Source organism: Macrosteles quadrilineatus, unplaced genomic scaffold (genome assembly GCF_028750875.1).
Source record: "Macrosteles quadrilineatus isolate MER2022 unplaced genomic scaffold, UCM_ALF_1.0 Scaffold_5__1_contigs__length_97177068, whole genome shotgun sequence".
Classification (NCBI taxonomy): domain Eukaryota; kingdom Metazoa; phylum Arthropoda; class Insecta; order Hemiptera; family Cicadellidae; genus Macrosteles; species Macrosteles quadrilineatus.
In genome coordinates this window covers 5,137,230-5,163,678 of record NW_026542598.1, presented here as the reverse complement: position 1 = coordinate 5,163,678, position 26,449 = coordinate 5,137,230, and the positions used below count along the sequence as shown (strand labels likewise).

At 32.0% G+C, this 26,449-nt stretch overlaps 1 protein-coding gene across 1 annotated transcript in view; it reads left to right on the top strand.

The window, feature by feature from the left end:
- The window catches only part of LOC128995917 (potassium channel subfamily T member 2-like), a 298,476-nt gene that overhangs the window by 121,426 nt on the left and 150,601 nt on the right, over positions 1-26,449 (top strand). Inside the window, exon 2 of the mRNA XM_054420965.1 lies at positions 1,043-1,231. Coding sequence (XP_054276940.1) covers positions 1,044-1,231 — 188 coding nt within the window. The 5' untranslated portion in view covers position 1,043. The remainder of the gene's footprint in view (positions 1-1,042; positions 1,232-26,449) is intronic.

Here is a 26,449-nt window from a genome sequence, read left to right as displayed (position 1 = left end):
TGTTAGCATGTGACACAACAAAATACGATTTTATATATTTCTTGTTAATTTCAAATCAACACTTAACACCTTCAGTAAGGTTATTTGATAGTTGCACTCCTAGGACTAACTAATGCACGTTTTTGTTGTTTTCTTTTTTTACTGTAGCATGATGTTTGAATGTTGCTTTTGCGAGATTGTGAGTAGATTTGTAGATTGTGTAAGCCAGAATGTGAAGTAGTTTGTTTTAAATTCTGCATTCATTCATTGCAAACTTTGACTGAAATGATGTATTCCCTCATTTCTTTCACCAATACAATATTTTTAGCAGAAATACAAATATTTTAAAGGGTTTGTCAGTTTTTAAGTTGTTTTTTTTTATTATATCTTAAGAATCTTGTATACCGTCCTGTAGGCTAACTAATCAATCGTATCCATTGTATACTGTAGCATACAAGGATTTGTCAAATTCTTACGGTAAATTAAAACTTAAATTTGTACTTGTTTGAATATGATGGTAAACAAAGCATTCATTTAAATCTGATGAAGCCACATGTTTTCATTAAAATAATTTGCCACTCACAGAATTAACTAATATCAAAATGATTTTTTCTCACTTATTATTCAATTATTTTTTTATATGACATAAATTATGTCATAACCAACATGCCGTAGTTCAATCTTGGTTAATAAGTTTTCGTATGTCATAAATCAGTAGTCAAGACACTCTACATGACACATAGCTCAAATAGGTTGGGTAGTGTGACTAAACTGTCTACATTTTTTTTTTTTTTACCCTAATGTCAATATTTGTCATTGGGTTTTCAATCAATCATTTACCTTAAAAAATAATACAAGAGTTGCCAATACAATCAAAACAAATAACTGCCAAGACTAGACACAAAAATAAATAAACTGTAACATGGGAATGTACCTAAAATGCTGTCTTCGACCTCTATCTACAGTCAAAGACAGAATCCAATCAAAGTTTGCAATGATGAGCTAGTATTTCCTTTTCCCTACTACCCGTTTAACATTGTAAGAGGATCAATGTTTGTGTTAGAATGTCAGTGTTCTTCTTCCGGTTGCACAACCTCCGGCGGGAGGAGGAGAATAAGAGGAAGAGGACCAAGAACGGGACGGGATGCGGCATGTTGCGGTCAAACCTCACCCTAGCGCCCAGCAGACTGTTCGAGAGGACGCCACTCACCCCCTCGGACAGCTTGGACGAGATCGCCCTCAAAATACCCAGGTATCATGTACTACCAACTTAAAGACACTATTTGTAAACTTTGATATCTTGTTGTGTTTGTGACATTGCGTCTTGTAAATAAACAGCATAAGTGTAAATATAATAATGTAATGGTTATTTGACGTGTTATTTTTTTTCTCCCAGGTAATTTTAAAACACGTACTTTGCTGGTCAAGAAGTTATTTTGTTTCATTCTTAATTTATCTTTAAGTCAATAAGTCATTTATTTAACCAAAATAACAATTACATGCATTGGTCATGTCATTTAGCAAAACATACAGTTTCTTGACTTAAATAAGAAATAATAACTGTTCTTTTTTTACACTAAGGGTTAGTTTATTCTTTTAATTTTGTCTACAGTGATTTAAAGTTTTATACGATTGCTCTTTTGAATTGAAATTTGATAAACCAAAACCCAATTGACGTCATGTTTTTACATTGATACCATTGGTTCACAAGGTACGAAAAGTCGAGTTAATAAGTTTTGGTGTATCAGCACAAACTTCACTAATTTACTTGATAGGTTACAGCGACAATTGCATTTTCCGGTTGTAAGCAGGGGCATTTGTCTTCTGTCATTTGCAGGGTTGTCAACTTAACTGTCCGTAAATTGTGATCAAAACGCCCCAGAAGTTCAAAATACTTGCATTGTGTAGAGGCAACTAAATCTAAAAATCAAACTTTGATGTATTATCCTTCACACTGACTAAGGTCTTTACACACTAACTAACCTTTAACACAAAGTACAAAACGCGTTTAATGAGGTTGGAACAGTTAATAGCTGACCATACACGTTACTGCTTGTGGAGCAAATGAGTCAATTGTTTATTTTGACTCTGTCAACGATTTTGAAGCCAAACCTCTCTCTTTGTTATTCTATTGACAAGAGGGGTTTGTTAAAATGACTACAATCTGGCTTGTTGGCTGTTTTGATAACACAGAAAATGCCATGTTATGCAAAATTACTATATTAGGAGTATACATTAACAGTCTAGTAATATAAAGAGAATGTTAATATTATCAGACAATAATAATTTTAATTATATTGTCTGGGTAGCGATGTGGTTATAGTACTCGAATTCAAACCTGAATGTCGCCGTTTCGAATCCATGCGAGATCGTTTCCAGACCCAGATGCCATTTGTCATTGGGATATGAACTAATGATGCTATCTAACAAAAAGGTCGACGCTAGGTAGGTAACATTGACTGTAGTAACAAGACCGGGGTTTCGACCTTTCAAAATGTAAAGAATGCCACTGGTAAAAAAAAACATAAAATTAAAAAATATCAAACACTCTAACTATTTATATTAAGTATATTGCAATATTGTGATAAATTTACTACGGTTTTGTAGTAAACTTGCAAGGCGGAAGTAAAATGTCCACTTTCTAATGGTAAAACTACTACAATCTGACAAAAATAAATGATTCTGATAAACAAGCCTGATGAAAATGACAACAGGCTTATGGAAGAAATACTTAAGTTTGTTGATGGACCAGCACTTGAAACAATTTGTTAGGAGATAAACATACTACAGTACATATTTTAATGATATCAAGCATGAATTAAAATATCCATGAAAGTTATTACTTGTGAAATAGTTATCGAAAATCCACGTGGTAATGTTCGACGACGTTCATTCGGAATGTTTATTATTATATCTAAATTACAGGTTTAGATGCGTTTTATGCAAATCAAAAGAGATGTTATTGCAGAAACCAGCGCCATTTCAAGACTGATGAAGAATGAAGCTGTGAATAAGAACACTCATGTTGATGAAGAATAGTCATAATTTTGGATGACAGCTGTTATGTATTAAAGTTCGCAAACAAAATTTTGTTTTCCTGAGAGTGTATTTTTACCTTTTTCAAGCTAATACCCTTACAATGCGTGTTGAACATTAAGCGTACTTGTGTGCAGCAAGATGATATGGTTATACATATTGCATTATGCATATGCATAACTTAACATTTAGTAGCCATCCATATATTATTGAATACCTAGCCATTGATGGCGTAAAGACTTGTTATTCCGCTTTCTATCCAACTTCCAATTCCACTTTAACAGAAAACTTGAAATGAAACCGTTTAGCTTTGTGAACGTTTTAACAATTCCACTTAAAAAGTGTTACTTAGATAATGTTTATTCCCGAAATTGCAATTCAAATAATGTGTTTGAAAACCACCCCATTACTCGACTAAACAGTGGAGTGAATATGCACTATAAAATATCCTAAACGTGAATTTAATTTTCAAATTACAAAGCCAAACGGTCCTCCACCGACAAACAAACTTCGCTAGGTTCCGGAACCTCTTCGAATTACTTTAAGTTTGTGGCCTAGAGGGTCTTGACATCACTTAGATAAATAATCAATCAAAATATTTTATTAATGAGTTAAGTTTATCATTATAAAATCCGTTTCTTATAAATATGAATTTTATTTTGAGTTTATTAAGCTAAAAAAGGAATTGTGTTTGGGTTGAGGTGGTCTAGTTTCAACGCACGGGTTTTCAATCCCAGAGGTCCCAGGTTTAAATCCGGCCAATCATCAATAGATTTTTTCATAAACTCATCGCTGTATATTGTTTATTTATCTCAATTTTAAATAATAACCTCTTAGGTGTACTGAAGATCTTAAATATCTCCATGAAAAACTGTTGTAATAATCTTACATCATTCTTTCTATTTCAGGTAACGAAAAACTATTCCACGGATCAATTTTACCAGGTTTGAATAATGTATTCTTTAAGTTTTTGCATGCAAATAAAATAAACAAGCGAAATATTTACTTATTGTTTTGTCATTTGGCAAAGGTGTATAATTAGAATAGTTTTTCTTTTAGCTTAATTTCTTTAGGACAAAACATGGATACGACACGTTTTACATATCTTACTAAAATTATAAATATATTCTATAGATGCAAATTATCAATAATCATTTAAGATGAATCAGTTCTTATATGGAAATACTTAAAATTTAATCACAGTTGCAATAATTATTGATTACTACCACAGTGTATCTCGGTTACAGCTTTGACACCTTACACTGTAATATAGCCTTCATGAAGGCGAGCATGTTACATTGGATATTAATTACAAGCGTATTGGGTAGACTGCTTCTTTATAATCAGTGTATTTGTGATTCGTTACTATGTCACCTCTAAATTGCTTAGGATATAATATATCTAAAATTTTCTCAATATTTACTCAAGTTTCCTGGCCTGCAGGACTGGTAGGTTCACCTTTTAATCTGAAGGTCGCTGGTTACATTTTGAGCTAGATTGGTACTGGATCCTGATACCGTTTGTCATTGGTTATCATGATAACTTAAAACACGAGGTCGACGTGAGATATTAAGAAGACCTGGGGTTTATACCTTAAAAAACGTAAGAATAGCCTATACCTTAGATAAACTATACTTTTTTATTATTCAATGATACGTTTGTATGTTATTTAAGTGTACTATTTTTAAATAAAGCTCAAATTATACATAAAGATATTTATTTGGAAAATATTAGAAACCGACATCAATAATCTATCCGATCGGCAAATATAAACCAATTAAAAACATATCTTATTTTAATTTGAAAACGAATTAGGTAAATCGATCAATTGACTGCTTGACTTCAGTAAAATGTAAATAATATACGGATTTAATCATAGTTGTATCAATATCACTTATCTATTTATTAACATGTCAACACTATCTATGTTTTTATGTGTTAAATCAATGATTTTAACATAGCCTATGCGCTATCGAGATTTTAAATATGCTCTACTACTGAGCGAATATTAATATTTGTAAAGGTGCTTTTGATCATAGCATTTCAACATTTGAAAACATCGGCACTATATCATATACAATATACGTTAACAGCCAAACTCCGGGCAATTGTTCTATGGGTCAAAATAAAGAAAAAATCATTAATAACATTTTTTTCCAAAATCACTTCGTTAGCCAGATATCCACCATTTTGGTTTTTCACATAAACATTTTTTCCTTTGAATTTTTTCAACCGATCATTTTAAAAAGTTGGTATGTATGTTTAGGTAGAACAGGCCCCCGTAAAATATCTTGATACAATTATTGAAAATGTCAAAATGGTGGCACGCCAAAAAATGTGTTAATGCACGCCATGTTAGTAGTACTACCATAAAGTTTACAATTTACTTGTGATAACATATCAATAAATGTTACACAGTTACAATGATACATAGTTACATCGTTACAATGTTACATAGTTACAATGTTACATAATTACATAGTTACAATGTTACATAGTTAATGATAAGTAATGGGCAAGTTAAAATATTTTTTTTTTTTACTAACCACAACTATAACTTCGTCAGACCATTAAACTGTCAAAAACAACAAATGTATTCGTGGTATTTATTATTTCGACAACCAAGCAATTTTAACACAAATCAGGATAATATAAAGGTTAGAATATATTATCCTGAAATATATTGTCCAGCAGAAACAGACATTTGAATGTGGGATCCATGTACTGGCTAACACTAAGTACATTGCAGACCACTTTTGTAAAAGAAATATTGGTTCAACTTTTGCGGACTGGTATTCTGGAGCCGTAAAACCAAATGGTGTCCCCAACTGCAACATTGCGACAGCATCACAAAGTCAAATAAATGAAAATCGCTATAAGTGGAGGACAATCCCCTCGAAAAAGACTATATCTAAAACAAAAAAGTCCAAACCTAATGTAAAATTAGTAACTAAAAACCGATTTGAAGTTCTGGACGTAATAGCAGAAATACCGCAATCGAATGTAGTCTCTGTTAATAGCGACCTTCCAGAAACCACCACTAAGAAGAAAAATGTAAACAAAACAAAACATACAAGGCCCGGTCCAATGAAGAAACACGTATCAGCTCCTCGATCAGACTCCCACAAGTTATCCATCTCAAGTGACAGCCAGGGAAGACACTTAGCTGCATTCATCGAACATACAAAACACGGAGCTAGTACTGTTCTCCAAGTTATTAACCACTGTCAGCCAGGGGCCCCTATTAAGCCAATACTACACCAAGTTATGAATTCTGCCTATTTCAAAACTTACACAAAGGAAGATTGTATTGTTATTCTAGCAGGAACAAATGACATCACTAGTTCAGTCATTCGAGCGCCAATAAATCCAGTTTGTCAGTATCTGACAGAGGCTCTTCCCAAGTTTGAGCACACAAATCTCATTCTGTCTACTATACCTAACAGATACGATCTAACACCAGAAAGCCCTGAAAATAAGTTTATAAATGACACAAATTTAATGATAAGACGTATGCTCGCAGATTTCCCTCAAGCTAAAACTCTCGATCTGCATCTCCTCCAGCGCTGGTACCACACTCGACATGGCCTGCACTTGAACAGTAAGGGGAAAAAGTGTATAGCCAAGCAAATAATAAGGCTAACTAATGAATTCCTACATGAAAATAAAACTAAACAAAACAACGCATCTAAGACATTGCCATCCCCTGTAGTAACACGTCATGTTGCATCTGTTTGTTCTACTAAAGATGTTAACCATTCGAATGTAGTATCTACTGAAATACACGATAGCCAAATTCAAGTTCTTGAAGGAAATATGGACAGCGTTATTTCGGAAAATCAAAACAAGTCGTCTGTTGCTTTCGCCCACTGTATATCGGGTGATTTTGGAGACCAAAGACAGATGAGCCAAGGAGTGGCAGTCATCTTCCGCAATAGGTTTGGTAGACCAACAAAAGCGCAATGTGTGAGCAAAGCTTTGGCTTTACAAAACACTCCGAATGGGGCACTTGTTTATAGTCTTATAACTAAAAATAGATACTGCGAAAAACCTAGTATATCAGACTATGCGGAGGCACATAATCAGCTCATAACAGATTTCAAAAGTAAGAACCTGCAGGAACTGATTTGTTCTCCCCTGGAATGCATACGTGACCAGATTCCTACAAGCGTGTTTGCGAAACATATTTTTGAGTTTCACCGCAGCACAAAAGTCTCAGTCAAAGTTATTGTGGATGATGAGCGAGCTACCAGACATCTCAGAAGAGGACTAAAACACAATGAGTTTGTGAATCAGCTACGAAAGGATATTGCTGAGGAGCTAAGGAGGTACAACATCTCAACACCACCTACCACCAACATCACAGCAGGGCAGGAGAAGTCACAACCACAGGCATCACCGTCGCCACTACCTGCATCCACAACAGTACAGGATGTCGAACAAACGTCTGTCAGCCCTGAGGAGTCTGCAGAAGAATACAGTGGGGGAGGGATCAGTGAAAAAGTCTCTATCAGTGAAGTGGGGAGTGCAAGCCCTATTGTAGTATTTCCATCCGAAAATAACACACGGGACTCCACTTTAAACTCCCCGCTCGTGCTAGGGATGGAAGAAAAATAACACCGCCCAAAAACATTTTTATCAATAAAAATAACAATAAAATAAAAATATTCCATCAGAACATTCAACATTTAGCAAGCCGCATCGAACCACTAGAAATTATTTTAAACGAAAGTAACCCCGATATAGTAGTTTTAACAGAGCATAAATTAAATCAAAATGAGATATCCAGATTGCATGTAAATAAATTTAAATTACTTTCTCATTACTGCCGCACCACCACGACGGGAGGGGGTGTTGCCATCTTTGCGCGTGGAGCTGTGAAGTGGAGTCCAGTTGTTATTCCTGAAGTGTTATCCTTACATGAAGACAAACAGTTTGAGAGCAGCATGGTTTGTTTTAAATCCGATACTGAATCATTCTTGTTGGTTGCAGTTTACAGATCACCAATTTCTAAAGTTCCAATTTTTTTAGACAGGCTAAGTAAGCTATTAGATATTGTACTAGCTAGGAATAAATATGTTATAGTGGCTGGTGACATAAATATTAACACATTAGGAAATGATAGGAATGCCACGGATCTAAACTTTGTTCTAGTTAGACATGGAATGCAATATCTGGTTGATTTTCCCACAAGGGTAGTAGGGCCCTCGGAATCTGCAATAGACAACTTTTTGACAAATATTCCCAAATCTAATCTAAAAATAGAGGGACTGGTTACATATCTATCTGATCATGATGCTCAAATTTTGACCCTTGATAAATTAACCAAAAAACATGGAAAAACGAGTCTCTGAAGTATTTAGACTATAACCTATCTGATGAAAATCTAATTAATTTCAAAATATCATTACAAAACGAGTCCTGGTTTGAAGTTTTTAATGCAAACTGTGAACAAAAATACGAAACATTTTATAAAATTTTCAAATCACATTTTATCACAGCATTTCCAAAACAAGTAATAAAGAAACAAACTAACAGTAAAGAGTGGTATACTTATTCATTAAAGGAGGAATTTAACGAAATCGTGGAATCATCAAAATTAGCTAGATTATTAAAAGACGAAAACTTGTCTAACCTCTGTAAAACAAAAATGAAGACTTTTAAAAAATCGGCAAACAAAACTAAAAGATTACACTACGATAAAAAAATAAATAACTCGGATAATGTTATGAAAACAACCTGGAAAATTATAAATAAAGAAGTAGGTAACAAAGAAAATAACTTAGTGAATGACATGACCATTGCGTACAAAGGAACAACTATTGCAGATCCCAGGGCAATATCTAATGTACTAAATGACTACTTTGTAAGTTTATCTGGAAAGAATGGTTCTGTAAACTGTAATAAGTTGTTAGATAATCACCAGCCAGTACAAACAAATTGTGTCAAATCTAAAACATTATTTCGATGTGAACCTGTTTCATGTGAGGAAGTAGAAAAACTGATAAACTCTTTAAGTAACAAACCTTCACGTGGGCACGACGAAATTCCCGTTAAAGTAATAAAATATACAAAACAAGAACTAGTTCCAATTTTTACTCATTTAATTAATTCATCTTTTATATCCGGTCATTTTCCAAAATTATTAAAAGTTGCTAAGGTTGTGCCTATTTTCAAAAAGGGGGACCCTCAGTGCGTAGAAAACTATCGACCAATATCACTTTTGCCAGTTATTTCAAAATTATTTGAAAAGGCAATGAAAATTAGGCTAGTGTCTTTTATAGAAAATAACAACCTTCTATTTAGTGGCCAATATGGTTTTCGCTCAGGCAGATCAACAATTACAGCTGCTTCAAGTTTTTTTGAGAGTATAATAAATTCAATTGATAGCCACGAAAATGTTATAGGAATATCAATGGACCTTACGAAGGCTTTTGATAGGGTATGTCACCAAACTCTAATACTCAAACTAGAAGATATGGGAGTAAGAGGTCACATTTTGGCGTGGTTCAAATCATGTTTATCGGAAAGAAAGCAATACGTTGAAATCATGTCTAATAAAAATAATTGGCTGGTAAAAAACAGATCAGAAATAAAACTTAATCACTTTGGTGTCCCTCAGGGTTCAATACTAGGCCCTGTTTTATTCCTTTGCTACATTGATAAGATTCCAAATGTTCTGTCGTGTGTACCTTGTGGAAATATGTGTTTATATGCTGATGACATTAACTTAAAAATTACAGGAAAAACAGTAGAACATATCGAAATAGATACCTTTATAGAACTTGCAAATATTAAAAATTACTTACTATCCAACAATCTCAAAATAAACAAAAGTAAACTAATTTTATATCATTTTCAACTAAGCAATGTAAAAACAAAATAGAACCGTTGATTATTTTGGATTCCGATGAAATCAAACAAGTTGAAAAAATAGATTTTTTAGGTTTAAAAGTTGATAAACATCTATCCTGGCAGGACCACGTCAATCATGTTTGCTCAAAGATAAATTCAGGGATATTTGCTTTGAAAAAGATGTCATATCTATGTAATATCAATACTTTAAAAACAATATATCATTCTCTTGTCCATAGCCACATTTCATACGGTATATCTTTATATGGAGCTAAACTAAGAAAAATCTTAATCGAATCTTAAAATTACAGCAAAGGGCATTAAGAACAATGATGGGACTAAAAAATGATGAATGTGTTAAAATTCATTTCAAAAATTTTTAAATATTAACTGTGTTTGCCCAATACATTTTTGAAACTGCTCTCATAGCGAAAGAAAGTATATCAGATAACGCACTATTATGCTACTATACAAGAGGAAAAGCCCTAAGAGAAAATAGTCGCAACCATCTTTTATTCTCAAATAAAAAGCCCACCTGTGCCGGAAGAAGATTTTTACGGTTTCTTCCAAATCATTTAAAACCCATTGGCAACTCAATCAAATTTAAAAACAAATTAAAAAATGATCTCATAGAAATCGCTCCCTACTCCATTAAAGAGGTGTTTCCCCAATTAACCTGATTTTATTTTTAGTTTCTTAGTACCCTATATAAATTGTAATTTTAGCTTATAACTTTATTTACTAGGTTAGGAATCTGACACTATTCAATGTACAATGTACGATTGTTGAATAAAGATATTGAAATGAAAAAATGAAATGAAATGAAATAAAGGGTCTGTTTCACATACTGCTTTATTTTAAAATTACGTTGAAATATTGCTTTGTAATTTGCTGAACCTGTGTTTTAAATTTATTAAATATATTTCCTTAATCAATCAAAGTAAGTTTTATAAATTGGTTAAAAGCTGGTCTTAAAATTAACTTTACTATTTTTTGTTATCAAGCAAAATCGTTAAGTTGCAATAGTGTATATGAAAATGTTGTGTGATGTTCCCCTACGAATTCATTTAAACAGAAAAGCCAACGAATTATTGTAGTTTAGTTAATTTCAATTAGTAAATTATTTTAAACGCAAATATATGTACTTTGTGTTCACAATATGTTAACAATATTGATATAAGGAACTATACATTTACACTTTATTTCCGTAATTTCAAGAAATAAAGCTTTTATTAACGCAAATAGTTTCTAGCAGAATAATAATTAATGATGGTTCTGCACGGCACAAAGTCATCATTAGGTATACGATTTAACCAAACTGTTATTCCAAAGTCTTTGAGAGAAAAAAAAGGTTTTATAAAATTATTGAATCATTAACTATTATTTCAGTTAAACGAAAAATATATGTTATACACTTTATAAGAATATTTAATGGACGACATATATGTAAAATTTATCATTAAATATGACTCTAGCCTAAAAGTTACAATTTTAAATCTGAGCTTTAAAACTAATTATTCTTGATGAAGTGAAGGGCCTCAATTAAATATGTATCGTACAAAGGTTTCTTCATAAGAGTTACCAAAAGGATCGAATCCAAATTATAAATTATATCTCTTACTATGCCTTTAGTTTCTGCTCTTTAAAACCTTCTAGCCTTGCGTTGAAGTTAAATTGTCTTCTAGTAGTGTAACGTGGAAACGTTACCTGAAAAAGAAATAAGTTTCCTGTTAAATTTTAGGAAGTCATTTGGTATTTATATTTATTTATTAAATTAAAAACTGTTATTACAGGAACATTGTGGGTTGAAGAACAGATGAAATTAAAACACTGTTAACGTTTACGGAAGAGACCTACAATAAATTAATCACCGTATTCCCAATTAATTCAGTACGCTAAATATAGCTACTCACATGATGATTGTTTCCTGTCTCATATTTAATGCAGTGTTCTTACATTCGTTGCTAACCATCACTTTGTAAAATATATATACACACTGTTTTTGTAATACTACAAGCTATTTTTGCAAACATTGTAGACTTTTCTTTTGGGTTCTCCGTAACCAAAAACAAAATCCTGGTCAAAAGCTTAAAAAACTATGATGGCACCGTACCATGCACTTGGTTGAAATATATATAACGGCAACATGCCAAGAATACGCTCTGGAACATTGGCTAAAGCCTACAATTTTAAATAAGTATTTTTGAACGAATGAAAACAGTCCCTTCGTTTTATTAAAATATTTAATAAGTATTATTTATGTTGTTAAATTTACCCAGGTTGTGTATGATTTATGTTGACTATATCTGTAAGATTTTGATCTTTCATTGGGAATATAGAGTCTTAAGAACCTAAAAACATGTAAACTGTTCCATATCTTTAGGTGGACAAATGAATTACCGGTGTGAGTTAGAATTTAATTATAATACTGATAAAAGAAAATTAAGGAAACACGGATTTCAATTTTCTATAATTACATACCTCACACACAAACAAAATTAAGCCATACCTACTAATTCTCCTAACTGTAACACTTTCAAAATATTACTCAACGTTTTAATAATTTTTTTCCTTTTAAACTTTGTTCTAATAGATATTTAATTTTCTGAGAGGCTATAAATCCCACGAATTCCACTTAACACGACCCCTAATTTAAACCCAATTCAGAAGTTATTCAAGCAGAAAGAGGACGTATCAACAAGCATTCTTCTAGATACCATTCTGGTCAATTATCAGTTGGTTAAAATGTAGGCAACCCATCTATTTAGCATTTACTTACTATATACAACTGATCAAAGTAAAAAGATTTGTTTAGTTGTTCAGCGAATCGCACACATTATATGGGTGTCGAGGCTATTCATTTATCAGATCCCAGGTCTCATTGTACAGTAATGCATTTACCAACCAGAGGCTAGTTAACATTTGCCACATAATTAAACTCTGTCGGTCAGATTAGTGTGTAGATTTGATTAAGGTAGATCGGCGTAGCATCAATAGTTAGATTACATCAATGTCAAATTGCAGCCAATACAAACAAACAACATTGGCTGGACATCCAATTTACTTGGGTATGTTTACTGAATCACCCAAATGAAACATTATGATAACTCGTCGACCACAGAGCAACATTTCACGTTTTAAAATCTATTCATTTAATAGTGTCAACCACGAAGAAACACAAATAAGAATATTTTGTTTAATAATTTTTACAATTTTGTATGATTAGCCTACATTTGTTCTTAAACTGTGTCGCGACAAAATATTGCCTTAGCTTGTATCTTACGGAAGTACAAATCTATATAATTAATACGCTACACGAAAGTTTGTCGATTGAACTCCTCCGCCATTTCTTAACCGATTTTATCCATTGACGTCTCATTGGAAAGGGCGTGTCGCGTAGATTTGCAAACTGACCTTATATTTTTGAAAATGTCCCTTGGGCTCTGCCCCAGTGGCTTTGAAAGTTCCCATGTTATCCTTATGAAGAACATAATTGTTTACATTTTGATCAGCTGTATAATTTTATTGCTGTTATTTACTTTTCAATTCAATGAAACACATTGAGTACATTTATTTACTATTTGAGTTTGTGTAAACATAACCCCCAAGACGGATCGTGTTAGTATGGTTGTATCTTAAATTTGTGTATTTATCGTTGTTTTGTATCGCTATGATGGATTGTGTTAGCATGATTGTAACTTAAATTTGTGCATTTATCGTTGTTTTGTGTAGCTATAATTTGTTTATTAATTGTTGTTTATTTCTTTTAAATGTCTCCGACGCAACGACAACGAAACTTAGACAGGAGGCGTAATCGTGATAACGACCGCAGCTACAGAACAGTGGCGCGTAATAGGCTTAACTCATCACAGTCTAAACCTGAACCTGGACAACTTTAACTATTTGGTAACAAATGCGCCCTTACACTACCCCAAAACGACTTTTCGTTCTCAATTGGCCCTCTATTAATGACCTGTGTTGCCTGTACAGCGAGGCATTTAGAGAAGGAGAGGACCGTCCGGAATGCTTTAGGTTTATCAATAACGAAGATAACCAGGGTCTGAGTTACACAACGGTAATATTTGAGTTGACTCTTTTAAACTCATTGTAAATATGACTGTTATTAATTCTGAAATAACTCCTTTAATACTCTGTAATTGCTCGAATTCGAGCAACATGTACACTAGTTAGGCATTAATGTATATTAGGATATATGTCTTTAACAAAGATGTAAAATACTATTACCACATTACATCAAACGTTACTATTACTGTATATAGCATCATGTGCCAATGCATAACAAGCATGATCCAATAGTAATGTTTGGATCCAATTACACTAGTAAGGGCTTTAGTTATAGGGATAAACACGGGTTGTATATATTACAACTTAGTTCACTTATAAATTATATGAATAAAAAGCACAATAGGTTATTTTATAATTCATAGCCATAAACAATTTTTTCTCTAAGCTCTACCTACCAGACCAAACACTATTTTTTATAAATGACGATTTACAAAATTCAAAATATGAATGTTGTATTGTAACTGTTCCGTTGCAACATTTCAATCACAAAGTGACAGTAGAAACAACATTACGACAGTTGAGAGGTTTGTTTACTACTCATAAACAATTTACCAGCAATCCAACTTTAACTGGTGTCCGAAAACAGACACAGATAGCGGGTCATTGAAACGTTAAAAATTTATTTTAACAACGGAGTTCGTCCAATGATAAACCTCCGTTGTTTTTGTGTCATTGTTCTATTTGAGTAACAATGGAGTGGTTGACCCAAAAACCAAAAGTTAAAATTTGATCTTGATCTATTCATGTTTTTTTAGGGACCTTATTACAAAATGTTATTTCCTGAGACCTAAATTAACTGTATCACTTTGAATAATTTCAATATTTAATGACAATCATGTTTCTTAATCAATTTAAATTGTCTACCGTCTATAAGTTGGAAGCCAATACTCAAAGGATTAACAATGTTAAATTATTGTTACGGTCCTGAAAAAAAAGTATGTGAAACCCAGCTAACTTGTTACACTATTAATAATTTGTATTCGCAAATGGGTGTTGTTGTTATAACTATTGTACATACACTAACTATAATTTGTATTTTTCTTACAAAACAGTTTTTTATAACCTGTATATATATGATATGGTTACAAAGGATGAAATGTTAAAGTATTATGTCGTCACTGTACGTGATTCAATTCCTTTGATATCACGGACAATTAATATCAAACATTAGAAATGACAAAATAAATTTTAACAAAAACTAGGTACCTCTTTATTTTATTCAACAAAACAACACACTGAACTATTTACTGTTTTTTAACCAAAACAATTGAAAAACATATGATAGTTTATTTATTAATCATGAAACAGTCTTTGGGCAAACTTATATAGAAATATCTATTGAGGGTTTTCTTTATAGATATTAATCGTCGTACGTCAAGTAAAACCTAAATAAATATAAATAAGTAATTCAAAAATAAATAAGGAATATAACGTTGAAAACTGCTTTTACTTATGCTGTATCATATCTTGATTATGTTAACTATATAGGTTGACATACAGCCTATAGTGGAATTCAAACCGCAGGGTTTTTATAATGTCGCTTAGTGTAAGGTGGCTTGTAATAATGAACGTCAATATTACATAGTTAATTATTATCGGTGAAGCGTTGGAATCAAATCTGGGACTTACTCAGAAACCCGCTCGAAATATTACACCAGCCACATTTGTTAAACTTTTATGACAAACTTTACAAGTCTTTGTTTATTTTCCAATGATTAAACGTATATATCTCGAATACCAAAGTCAAAGCCTTAACCATTGACCTAGCAATACACTTAACTGCACTGTTCCTGACACAGTCTTACACATTTATAAAGATTATATATTGTACTAAATTATGGTAAAAAATTATAAAATATGGATCTTGATAAAACTAAATAATTTAATAACGTAGAATCAGTACTACACATAACATTAAAACGCATCCATAGATTTTTTTTAAAGTTCCCCACTTTTCACCGATTTAGCTAAATGTAACATAGCTCTAGTTAAACTTCGAAATGGGATTCCCTCGTACCTGTGACAGGTAGAGTGAAGTGTCTGTCAAATGACCCATCTTGCTGTTGTATGCTGCGACTTGTACAACGAGACGAGGGTGATGGAATGACAGGAACACTGACAAAGATAAAAGCGGAATAAATTACTCAGAGCGATTTATAAAACCACATTACGGGTGAATTAAATGCTTTCATTTCACTTTTAATACTTTATAGCTGTTTCTTTCACAACTTTGATAAAATACAGGGTGTTTGGTAGTTAATGTCAAGTATTTTAAGACATTATTATGCACTCATATATCGATAAAAATATGCAATTTAGATGGTTATACCTCACTACCACAACAACATTTAACTCCGGCAACAGCCAGTTTAAGATTTTCCAGATTACTTGAAATTGTCTAATATAATCACATATTCCCTAACTTATATAATATTTTTAATGGCATTTTTACAATCGTCAGTAAATTTACTTTTAGAGAACGTATAATGTGGTACTTCCAAACCCGTATAAAAGCTTGCAAATTGGACTTAAATAACAAATTTGGAATAACCAATAAAAAGAACGCCAAAATTCGCTTGAGAACATTTTCGCTCGAGTCGTGTTAAAAACTGTTATATAGTATAAAAATCTTCTCCGCATTTAAGATTATAAGCAACATGTGAATTTTTTCTACCTGAGGGTAGAAATATATCGTTAAAAATAAAATTAATAATGATTTTTATAAATGCACGCGTTTATTACAAGAACGCATTTAGTAAGAATTGGGTTTAATAGGTAGCTGTATAATCAATATTATAGTAAACTTGTAAAATATTATAGTAACTTGTATTATAGTACAGCCCAAACACTGACTACCTTTGACATGGAAACACCCTGCATATTAGGATTCCTTTCATAGTAAGGTTTAATATTTTGTAATAATCACGTTAGGGGATTACCATGTAAAGTCGAGCGTATATTGCTTAAATTGAATATATGTTTTTTTTATAAGTCTTAGAAAGTAGTCCGAGTAGTAGTGGTAGATGATTAGTTATAGTGTTTTTAGTGTTTTCGAAGCAAATAGAAGTACAAATCGTGTAAGTATTTGTATCATGCATAAATAAAGAAGTAGATTTTTTAAAGCAAACGTAAACTCCAATAGTTAGGGTTGTTTTATCACGTTAATACATAATGGATCCATCAAAATAGATTGTTCTGTTTAGTTGCCCAACGTTTAGTAAATCCATAGATAAAACATACTCCCTTAGGTAAATCGTACACATTACATAGGTGTCGAGGCTATTCATTTATCAGATCCCAGGTCTCATCGTACAGTAATGCATTTACCAACCAGAGGCTAGTTAACGTTTGCCACATAATTAAACTGTCGGTCAGATTAGTGTGTAGATTTGATTAAGGTAGATCGGCGTAGCATCAATAGTTAGATTACATCAATGGCAAATTGCAGCCAATACAAACAAACAACACTGGCTGGACATCCAATTCCACTTGGGTCCGTTAACTGAATCACCCAAATGAAACATTATGATAACTCGTCCACCACAGGGCAATATTTTCCATACACCATTGTTAGATATTTTAATGTTTTATATAAGCTATAAGAGGAATGTGTGATTGTATAGTTAAGAAAATAAATTTGTTTAAGATAAGAAATATATCTCATAGTTTTGAACAATCCGAACTATTCAAAGTAACCTATAATAAACATACTCACTTGTAGGTTTATCATTATTTTAGACTAGCTGAAGAGAAATTTAAGAAGACTACCCGGTTTAAGATATGTATTTTTCTGTTTTATACTGTAATTAGTTTTTTTTTATTTTTTATTTAGCAACTCTAAGACTATACAGACATACAATTTAATCCAAACATGGGTTAGATATTGCTTTTCCCATGCGATTACAGTGTAACCGCATTGTAGATATATTGTAAAGACGTACAATTTATCAATTCATCGAGAAACATATTTTACTGTTAATGTTATGTGTTTTTTCTCTCTCTCTATGTAAGTGGTTAATCTCGTTTAGAAGAAGTACGATTCCAGTTAAGCTTTTGGATACGATCGAGGCAGTTGGCCGATTCAATAAGTTAGGCAACAATTCAATAATACTTAGTCCAGTATTCCCCTCAGGATAACTAAAGTGGGAAACATTTTATATTAAGTTTTAGCACGTCTACAAGACGTGGAGGAATATTTGTAAATAATTAAACATTAGAGGAATTATTTATTGCTGAACTCGTTCATTTTAACAATGAACTGAGACGGGTGGCGTCGTCCTGTAATCCAGCTACTAGGAGGCTACCAATTGTGGATATTTATAGGCATGCACTGTGGATGCGATACTGCCTGGTGTGGATTAACGTCCGCACGAGTGAGTACTACGACTATGCGCAGTACTATCCTGAAAATTATACCAATTCGTACATACCAAGGTAAAAGTTTGGTTCGGATTCCACTATAAAGTGTAGGTCCCTTCGTTGCCATTAGCTGTATGGGCTATAAATTAACAGCTGTGTCTAAGGAAGTTCGGCCGTAGTCACTAACAAGACTACAAGATCGCACCACTCATCATACACTCATCTCCATTCATACTTGGCTTATACCTACTTTGTATGGTCGCCATTTCATTGAAAAGCATTAAAGTTTTAATCTATTGTTAAACCAGAGACAGAAATGGCGAAACATTACAGAAGGTTATGCAAAGCAACAAGTTGTTGAGTTTGTTCCAAATCAACAAGTTTAAAAGCATATGCATTTTCTTCCCTTAATCACATAGTATTTTTAATCATGTTTTTTCAAACGTTGCCTCTTCGAGTGCAAATAATTAATTTTTATGTTTATCACCAAACTGTGCTCCTATGTTATTTCACTCTCTGCAATTTTTTTGGACATCAATCATAGATTACCAGAATGATTTGCTTTACGAATTATGTATATAGCAGTGAAAAAACATAATTGTACTGTGCTTCGGACTATATGGTTCGGCCTAAAATAGGATTAGAGCGGTAACAATACTCGTACTATATCCGTATTATTACTCACAACACTATTATGTAGCGTCCAGTGATAATGTATACTAAACATGATCCAAGAGTAGTGTTTGGATCTAATTACACTAGTAATTGTTTCACTAACACACGTTATACATAGTTTGAGTATATTACATCATAACGATTATGAATTATATTGAGAATATAGCAACAGATTTTATGCAATTTTGATAGGTCGTAGCCATTAATGAAAATTAGGCTACTCAAGTAAATTTTTCTATTACTAAATTTAATTGGCCAACAAAACTAAACAAAAGGGCAAAACTATAAAGTTTGATATTTTCAAATTATTTAATATTTATGAAGATTCGTGTTCACTTAATTCACCCAATAGTAGTGTAATTTGTATGTCGTTTAAGCTAATATAATTAAGGCCCTGTCGTATTTATTATTATTTCGTCGTACCATTGAGGCTGCGAGACAACGCTGGGTATTTTAAACTAGGATCTTGGTGATAATGATAATAAGTGTAGCTTTGTAACTAACTAGAACCCTAACGATAAAAAAACCATCGGTTTCAAGTTTCATACAAAAGCTACTAATAGGATCAAACTGATGCTATATTTTATTTTTGCAATCGAGACAATGTATTTCTTAACAAAGCAAAAACCTTTCCACTAGAATTGATTTAAACTAGGATGCATATTGAAATTTATTTCAAAACCCTCTGAGTAATTTATTCCGCTTTTATCTTTGTCAGTGTTCCTGTCATTCCATCACTCTCGTCTCGTTGTTCAAGTCACAGCCTACAACAACAGGATGGGTCATTTGACAGACACTTCACTCTACCTGTCACAGGTACGAGGGAATCCCATTTCGAAGTTTAACTGGAGCTATGAAACGTGTAGCTGAATCGGTGCGAAGTAGGTTGGTATTTTGCAACAAACATTTTATTGGTAGTTTAGAAAATACATTTCATCGATTATTTACTCAAATATTCAGGTTATGAAAACAGTGGAACAAATTATAAATTCAATTATCATAGTTATGAATGCAACATTTACCTGATATACTTAAGTAAAAATTTTATAAAAGTCTTGTACTTCAATATTTTATTGTACTCAATTGAAAAAAATACAACTTCGCATTAACCCCTATTAGCTAAGCTAACTTTTTTTGATTGGATTTTCACTAAAATATTTCCTTAAACTTTTGAGATTTATTCCTTATTTACATATCACTATGCTTAACGAGTACTTAGTTTAGTAGAACAGAGAAAGTAACTAAATGCAACTCTCAGTGAACTGGTAACCTGTGTATGAAAAGATTTGTAAAGTTGTATGAACATTAGAAAACAAGGAAAATGTATACTTATTCTCCATTTTAATTGCATGTGTAAATTTATATTTGTTTTCCTTAAATATTGAGCGTAAAACTCCACCTCAATATTTCTTTTAGCTGTACAATGTTGCTTAGCACGGAATTGCATTTTTAGGGTTGTGGATATTTTCAGAAAAATTATTAAAAACTACAATTAAAATTTTTGCTAAATCTAAAAACTATATTTTTTTCTCATAAAAAAGCATTTAACTCAAATAAACATACAAGATCAAATTTAACAATCGAATACTTTTACGTTGCAGTGCTCAACCACTAGTTATATTTTTACTTAAAAGAAACAATGAAAATAATGGAGGATAGTCATAGGAAGAACTCAGTTGTTAAATATTTGACGTTTCAATGACCCGCTATCTGATTCTGTGTCCGGAAACCAATTAAACTTGGATTGCTGGTAAATTGTTTATGAGTTGTAAACAAACCTCTTAACTTTTTTAATGTTGGGTTTGTTGTCATTTTTAGATTGAAACATAAACAAACTGTCAAAATAAAACTGTATTATAAAATTGTTACTGTTCAATTTGCAACTGTTGTAAATCATCATTGAAGCAAAATTCTCTTTGGTTAAAAAATTTCATTTATGTTTTATCTTCCACTAAGATAATGAAATATTCAAATCCAGATTTTATCATGAACCCATTAGAGAAGTAATCACGATACATGTTACAATCCCAACTATATTGCAATGTTGAAGAGATTTAACCCAAAACTTAGTATGCCATAGACTCAAAGGACGCTGTACAATAGTGGTAACAATTCTGTTCATTTCATAAAGTACATAATTAATTAAATCACTACGCCGTATGACATAGTTTGTGCTTTGTACCAAGCATAATTCACTTTACCACTTAAGCTTTGTTGCAAACAGTAGTTTCCATAATAAACGTTCTCCTAAGTGGCATTCAATTAATGATAAGAGGTAAATACTTCTTGCGATTTCGAAGTTGTTAGTTAAACAAGTGTAAAGTTTTTATGGATATATTAGTTTTTAAAACAAATATATCCATACTCATAAAAGGCAAATTCTACTCACCCACTCATTAATCACCATATCTCAACAATAATTAGCTTTTCTATAATTTTACGCAGCACATTGTCGGTTATTATTTGGTTTATTTTTTCATACAATATGGTCCACAAATATTTATTTGGAAATGAGTTAAATAATTCGTAATTGAAGCTTACATAGCCAAAAACTACGTGAAATACTTCAATTGTTCATTATTTAACAGAAAGCTTATAAATGTGTAGTTTTTTAGACTAACATATGATATTTGCATAAAAAGGCTTTCGCAACTCATTTACTGACTGAGTATACCACACCGCTCACTGATCACTATTATATACCACAAACTACAATCCGTAAAACACATGAATTGGTATTGAGGTTCCACATAATCGCTGAATGTGCGATATAAGAATGGTTTTCCATTAATTACATCAGGGCTCTGCCTCAGTGGCCTTTAAATAAAAATATATTATCCTATATTAGCCTTACAGAGAAAATATTTGTTTTCATCTGATCAGATGGATACATACTTTTACATTTAGGAGTACTATTAATTTACCTATTTATATTACTAATTAGTTATACAATATAAGATAATACAATATAGGACAGTATGTTAATTTATTTGAATACCATTTCATTTTGAGAAATGCAATGTTAAAGGATCAATTATTTATTTGTTGCAGAGTGTCATATATTTTTAGAGAAGACATTTGCCGGTACTTTCCTGTTGAAGGGAACATTCATTATTTTCGATTATTTTTTTCTCGATATATCGATATTTTTGTTTACTGATCCATCCATTACATATTGACAACTGATCTTGTTTAGGCTAAAATAGTCTATTATATGGATTAAGAAATGAAACTGTTCTAAGCTAACCTAACATAACCAACCAAACTTGCTGTACTATTTTGATTCCTTAATTCCTTTTGATAATAGATAAGGCAAGTTAAACATGGAATGTTACACAGCAAGTTTGGTTAGTTATGTTAGGTTATTTTTTTTAGAACAGATTCATTTTATTATTGTTTGTTGATACTGAACAATATTTATCGTAGTTGTCAGCTGATATGTTTTTAATTTGTTATTATCGATATATCGAAAAAAATCATCGATAATAATGAATGCTCCCTTTAACAGGAAAGTACCCATTTGCCTTCTCCAATCAATTTATGATACATACTCAAGAAAGATGATCAGATCTTTTTGATATTACTGTAAATATGTTTATATTATAGAAAAGAATATTTGATTATGTCATATAGGCTATCGAAATTTTAAGAAGTGTTAGGGAAAATATATTTTCCATCTTCAAGACGGGATTACTATCAACTTGGGATATTCTCAGGAAGACCTTTGATGATTTTGTGGCATCGTAATTGACGATGTCTCTGCAATCGGAGAATATGTCGATGATTTTTTCCACCATTGCGGAAAACGATGATGATAATTTTCGTGATTTCGGGAGATGTTCACGATTTTTCGTCGTAGACTACTCTTATCACGAATTCAAGTCCTAAAGACTCAAGCCATTGTTGTACACATAACAAATGTTATGATTACTAAGCCTAATACTGCTTTTCTACTGTTAACTCAGATGTTTTCAGGTCTTAAATCTCTTAAATCTTTAAACATTTCAGGTATATTTGGCTTAAATGTCGGGTTGTCAACAACTGGTGGCGTTTTCGTTATAAGATGGCTGATGAAATGAATTGAATCTGATACGTAATTTTTATTGTTGGCAATTGTTTTTTACCATCCATGTATCACTCATTAGGCCATTTAGGACTTTTAGCTTTTTAGGCTTATTCATTTTTTTAGAACTTCATTTCTCATGTTTTCCATATGCAAATATGCTTACTCAAGTTTTTTTTTTTACAATTTCTTTGCCATGCTATTGTCAAGCTTATGATTTTTATGTACTAGTAGAGTACTATAGAAGGAAAACCCAATTAATTTGTTCCATGTCTTTTATTAGAAGGAAATCTCCAAAATCTCATTATCTGTGCTTTAAAACGGTTCATCTCCTATGGTTACCACGAAGTGCAGGTAAAGGTCGATGGTTTATGTTTTAAAATAAAGTGTCTTATAGGTTGTTTTTATCAAAAAATATTACTTCAAACTTATATTAAACCTTCGTATTGTTACATCTGTGCAACGCAAACCTTTTTAACCTGCGGGATAAGTGCACCAGAACTATATATATTGGATCCAGAAACAGGTTAGAACTCATTTAAGTTTGTTTTAATTGTGTAAATGAACCTTATTTTAATATTTATCGTCCATCAATAGCTATGAGAGCAATTCTTACATTTTGTTCTTTTTTGGGGTTCATAAAACGTCCCTTAAAGTCCCCCATGGATAGTGTAGCTTACTATGAAAGTTATGTTAATTTTATTTTATTAAGATCCCATTTTGTCAACAACAACGATAAAACAAAATGTATCGATACATAGGTGTCACTAAACGTATCGATCATACTCGTACAAATAATACATCATATTTAATCACAGACACGTCATTATTTACTCACAGATAACATAACGAACGACGGTGTCACTTGAGTTGAAGGTTTTAGTGAAAATTGCAAATGTAACGATGAATGTGTCCTGTGAATTAAACATTATTTAATTAGCGATGACGTTAACATGTTGAATACCAATGTGATAAGCAAATTATTATTGTATCGATTCTTTGTTGAATCGTCACTAACAGCTGTAATATTGTTGATTCTTGTATATTCTATGTGTAATTATTAGTTTTCTTAATACAAACCAAGAATTGTTCTTATTGTGAAATTTACTTTTACTCTACACTCTATTTCTGTTCCTCTTGTGATTTCTGTTCAAATCTGAGGGGTATCACAAATGAATTTATCAATCCGTAATAAGTTGTAAAAGTTCAACCAAATGACGAATTTATGTTTCAGTACGCTTAATAAGTGTGTTCTTTGTTGTAACATTCATAACAAATGACGATTATAAAAGAAATCACAACTGGATTTAGATCATTATTTCCTGGTTGGTGCAACGGTTGACTGGCCTTATCCAACTGCAGCCACGTTCTCACTTAATGTTTTTGTCCAATCTTTGTTTTTGGAGGTATTTCAGTGAACAATTTATCAATGGTTATGAACGAGTATATTTGTTAATGATGTATGCCTTTTTGGTAGGTGGTCTATGAGATCCCAGCTTGTATTAAACATAATGTGTTCTTCCCCTTTTTTCATGGATGTATAGGAACGTTTCACCCTTGTAAAATTGACGTCTATAACTCAGCCAGTTTGCTAATTTAGTCGTTTGTATTTTTAATTTTGATATTTATACGGTTTAATCATAAGTCAAGCATGATTTAAGTACATAAAAATATCGAATAAAAGGCATGTTCCAACTGAAAGGTATTCCTTAAATCCATTTTATGCTTTAAATAAATAGTTTGTTTTTAGGTCCAAAGTCACCCGAAATTAAAGTGAATTATCCCATGTTTAACTAAAAAATGTGTCAATAAGTGGATAATACTGTTAACCTTTAAAAATTAAATTACCTATTTTTTCATATGTATTAGAGTACACTCTGTGGTAATGTTGAGGTAATGTATCTGTAGCCCTACATTATTTAGTTTTAAGAATATCGTCACCAAATACTATCAGGGTTTATTATAAATTGTAAAGAATTTTCTGAATCTTCTATAAAAGTAAAGTTTAAGGTATTCGATACGTGAATTTTATGTACTCCTTTCAACGAATTATAATATTGCTTAGTTGACTTAAGAATGTAGTGCAATTTGAAAAAAAATGTAAAACTTTAATTGAAACCCTTTTCAATATATTAAACAATTTTAAAGGTGTCAGTTACAATTACTATACCATACGAAATTTATTCCGGACACAGATGCAATCTATCTTTAAGCTATTAATTAATGCTAGCTGCCTGACAAAGTTCCGAAATTAAACATCTGGTCCGTACGATTTCAGCTAAAAGTAAAAACATCTTTAAAAAATATCCCAATACAAATGTGATGACGTTATTAAATTCCCTTAGCAAAACTGTCGGGAAAGTAGCTGGTGAGAGTGGGGAAGCTGATTAGTTTGAAGTGTTCTCGAGGTTGCTGTTGTTGGAAGTATAACCCAGATACTCATATACTTCCTACTTCCTAGTTTACCTCTCAGGATGTTTTTTATCTTGAGCTGCCCACATAATAAATCCATAAATTAATTGCAGCAGAATTCAATTTTAATTAGAATATACATGACTAGTAAACTGGTGTAACACATTAAATGTGAAGTCTTGATCATAGTAACCTTTAAAGTAGATAGTGTACACAAGCATGCAACATTTCTACAATATAGTGTATGTAATGTAAAAGGTATAAGTAAATTGTAATTTATTAAATCGTTCGGACCTTGCAGTATTAAGAAGCAATGGCAGGCTATAGCATGAATAATAAAGTAAAATATAATAATATTAAAGGAATATATGATTTATTAGGTGGCTGAGTGGTTATATAACTCGCAAAATAGTGGGAAGGTTGCCGGTATGATTCAGAGAGGAATTAGTAGCTTATTTATGGTTTGGAAGTGGGCCCTACAATACTATATTTGTGGGCTTTACGTAAATGATCCTTCCTAAAGAAAAAATATCATAGTCATTATAACAGCTACATAGTTCATACACTCTATTATACACACAACCTATCAGGTTCAATATTTCAGTCAATAAGGTCAAATACAATATTTCTGGACTCAATAAGAAAAAAATGGCCTGAGCTTGCTTGGTTTCTGTTATTACTTATTTCAAGTGTTTGGGGTACTTCGCTTTTTTGGACCTTAAAAAATTTAAGGTTTCTGTAAAACATTTGACATGTAACTTTCGCCTCGCTAAACTAACACAATTCAAGTTGGAACCATAATAGTTTGTGTGGATTTAGCTTGGGCTACTATGAATACATTCTAGAGAGAGTTTTATTGTGCTTTTGACAAGGGATGTCAAAATTCACACGAAATATCCTATTTGAATTTAAATCGGCGATATATACTACCGTGTTAGGTAAAATTTAACATTTTGTACCTACCTCTTCATATCCTACTTCTTC